The 2,740-nt window shown below is 47.7% G+C and overlaps 1 protein-coding gene across 1 annotated transcript in view; it reads left to right on the top strand.

The window, feature by feature from the left end:
- Window positions 1-2,740, top strand: part of prox1a (prospero homeobox 1a) — a 28,352-nt gene that overhangs the window by 13,329 nt on the left and 12,283 nt on the right. Inside the window, exon 4 of the mRNA XM_010782257.1 lies at window positions 1,082-1,276. Within this exon, the coding sequence (XP_010780559.1) occupies window positions 1,082-1,276 (195 nt within the window). The remainder of the gene's footprint in view (window positions 1-1,081; window positions 1,277-2,740) is intronic.

The following is a 2,740-nucleotide window of genomic DNA, read 5'->3' as shown; positions in this document are numbered from 1 at the left end:
TGTTTGAGAGAGAGGGGGGAGAGGAGGGTGTGTGTGTGTGTGTGTGTGTGTGTGTGTGTGTGTGTGTGTGTGTGTGTGTGTGTGTGTGTGTGTGTGTGTGTGTGTGTGTGTGTGTGTGTGTGTGTGTGTGTGTGTGTGTGTGTGTGTGTGTGTGGACCGAGGGTGTGGGTGATGGTTAGGGATATCAAGCTTTCACAGGCGAGATTTTTGAATTTACGAGGTGTCCTTTCTGGAAATCAGTGAAGAATAAAGATAAAGATGTTATTTGTATGTTGTTAGGGGTTTGATCAGAGAGATGTTTCAGTGGGGCATTTTAGGGTGAATGAGCTCTGCTGCTCTCCTGAACTCCTGAGCTCCTTATCTAGTGTTTGGGGTGTTTAGACAGTGTGTTTTCACGACTGAGACCAGGCGGAAAAAGAGCCGGGGACCAGCGGAGGCTCTTAATAGGTTTACCTCGCCCTATTGAATCCAGCGGAGCGGCACAGACCAGATAGCCACAGCCATCTCTGCCTTTCCCTCTCTTTCTTTTTCTTGTGCTCTTTTTCTTCTCCTTTCTTCCTGCCTGAGAGGTGCGGAGAGGGGAGGAGAATCAGGGTGTAATTGGTGAACGGGGTTAAGTACATGTTTGAGCCCCCTGCGGGCCAGGGCGCTTCAGATGATGACTTAATCGTTTTTCTGGTCAATTATGTGTTTCCTCTCTTTCCACTCTCAGGGTTATGATAGGGGGAGGTCTGCTCCCAGTGGGGAGGATGAACCACACACACTCTCACACACTCCCCCCCCTCCTCCTCCTTGCTAGCTGTCTTACTTAATGTCTCTATTATCTTCCCTCGATCCACGACCTGTGATCTTCCTTGCTTTCGTCTGTTATCTCCCTCTCTCTCGGTTTCTTTTAAGTTAACACCTCACGTCTCGACTCCCTGATGTGAAATGGCACACTGTCACCCTTACACTCCTTCTCAAATCCAATGGCTTAATAAGGTTGATCTGATAGTCTCTGCCCTACACTGCTTGCATTAAGAACATGTACAGATCTCTTCTCAACTTTTCAGCAATACTGACTTCTCCTCTCTCGTTACAGTTCAACCGCTGCATCACCTCTCAGCTGATCAAGTGGTTCAGCAACTTCAGGGAGTTCTACTACATCCAGATGGAGAAGTTTGCCCGCCAGTCCATCAACGATGGAGTAACCGGAACTGAGGAGTTGGGCGTCAGCCGCGACAACGAACTCTTCCGAGCCCTCAACATGCACTACAACAAGGCCAACGACTTTGAGGTACGCACCAACGCTTTCAGCAGATCATGCAGAAACAGAATTGTTGTATGAGAGAAGGAGCTGAGGTAATGAGGTCCACATCAGAAAACCTGACACCTCATGGATGCAGACGGGCAGGGTGATACTGTCTCTCTGTGTCCTCTCTGACACAACCTTGCTGTCGCTATTCTCAATGCTGCGTTTAAGCCTTTTATACTTCCTGATACACACTTCACTATCTTTTACCTCCTTGTTGTCTGGTCCAAAACTATTCTAGAACACCTTATTACCAGCTTTTAACTTAATCTCTATCAAACGTCTGTTGGGTTTTCACTTGACAGCAATACAAATATTTCATTTTTTTCTAAAGCGTGCATCACAGATAATCTATACAACTATGTGAGGAACTCTCATCCAATGAGGAAGAAAGCTTACCAACACCTCGCTTGTTTTACCTCTTCCTCACTGTTAATTTCCCCTCAGTGTTCCTTGTGTGTGTGTGTGTGTGTGTGTGTGTGTGTGTGTGTGTGTGTGTGTGTGTGTGTGTGGTGTGTGTGTGTGTGTGTGTGTGTGTGTGTGTGTGTGTGTGTGGTGTGTTTTTGAGAAATCGCATTGTACTTCCCCATCCTCATTTACCTATCTGTGGTGAGATGTTTATGTGTGTGTCTTCCAGTGTATTGTGATCATAAATTCTCAGCAGGCAACTTCACCTTTAATATGTTTCATTTCTCACACTTCCCCTTTGCCACGGTGTGTGTGTGTTTCAGGATCACCACTGCTCTCTCAATGTCAGCTGACAATAGACCTTTAAAAGGCTTGTGTTAAGAAGGACCTGGAGTGGTGTGTGTGTGTGTGTGTGTGTGTGTGTGTGTGTGTGTGTGTGTGTGTGTGTGTGTGTGTGTGTGTGTTTGTTAGAGAGATCGAGTCCATGTGTGTAAGTGTTTTGTTGTTGCTGCATTTCCCAGTGTCCTGTTCACCTCGAAGGGTACAGCCGTCCCTTGGACCGGCCTGGCATGCTGGCAAAGCACTTCTCCGGTGTGTGTGTGTGTGTGTGTGTGTGTGTGTGTGTGTGTGTGTGTGTGTGTGTGTGTGTGTGTCACTTTGAGGGGGGAAAATCTCACTGTTATCAAGGTTAAGCGTCCTACTGTTTTAGTGAGAGGAAGGGGAGAGAAAGAGGGGGAGAGGGGGAAGAGGGAGATGGATAGATAGGGGATAGAGGGTGAGAGCTCGGAGACAAAGGAGAAAGCGATGAAGGGAGGGAGGGAGAAATGGAATCGAGGGGAATGGGAAGGGGAGAAAGAAGGGTAGAAGGAGAGAGGGGGGAAAAGAGAGATGACGTGCAGGAGAGAAGTGCCCTTGCGAGCAGTGGGAGTTTTGCAGCGCTCACATTTAAAGTGCTTCACTCTCTTTCTCTCTGTTTACGTCTATCTCTCTCTGTCCGTTATTTGTCCACTGGGGCTCCTCTGTGTGCACCCAAACACACAC

This window comes from Notothenia coriiceps, unplaced genomic scaffold, assembly GCF_000735185.1.
Source record: "Notothenia coriiceps isolate Sejong01 unplaced genomic scaffold, NC01 NC01_scaffold00024489, whole genome shotgun sequence".
NCBI lineage: Eukaryota > Metazoa > Chordata > Actinopteri > Perciformes > Nototheniidae > Notothenia > Notothenia coriiceps.
The sequence above is the reverse complement of the archived record's forward strand: the minus strand, read 5'-3'. Positions and strand labels throughout refer to the sequence as shown.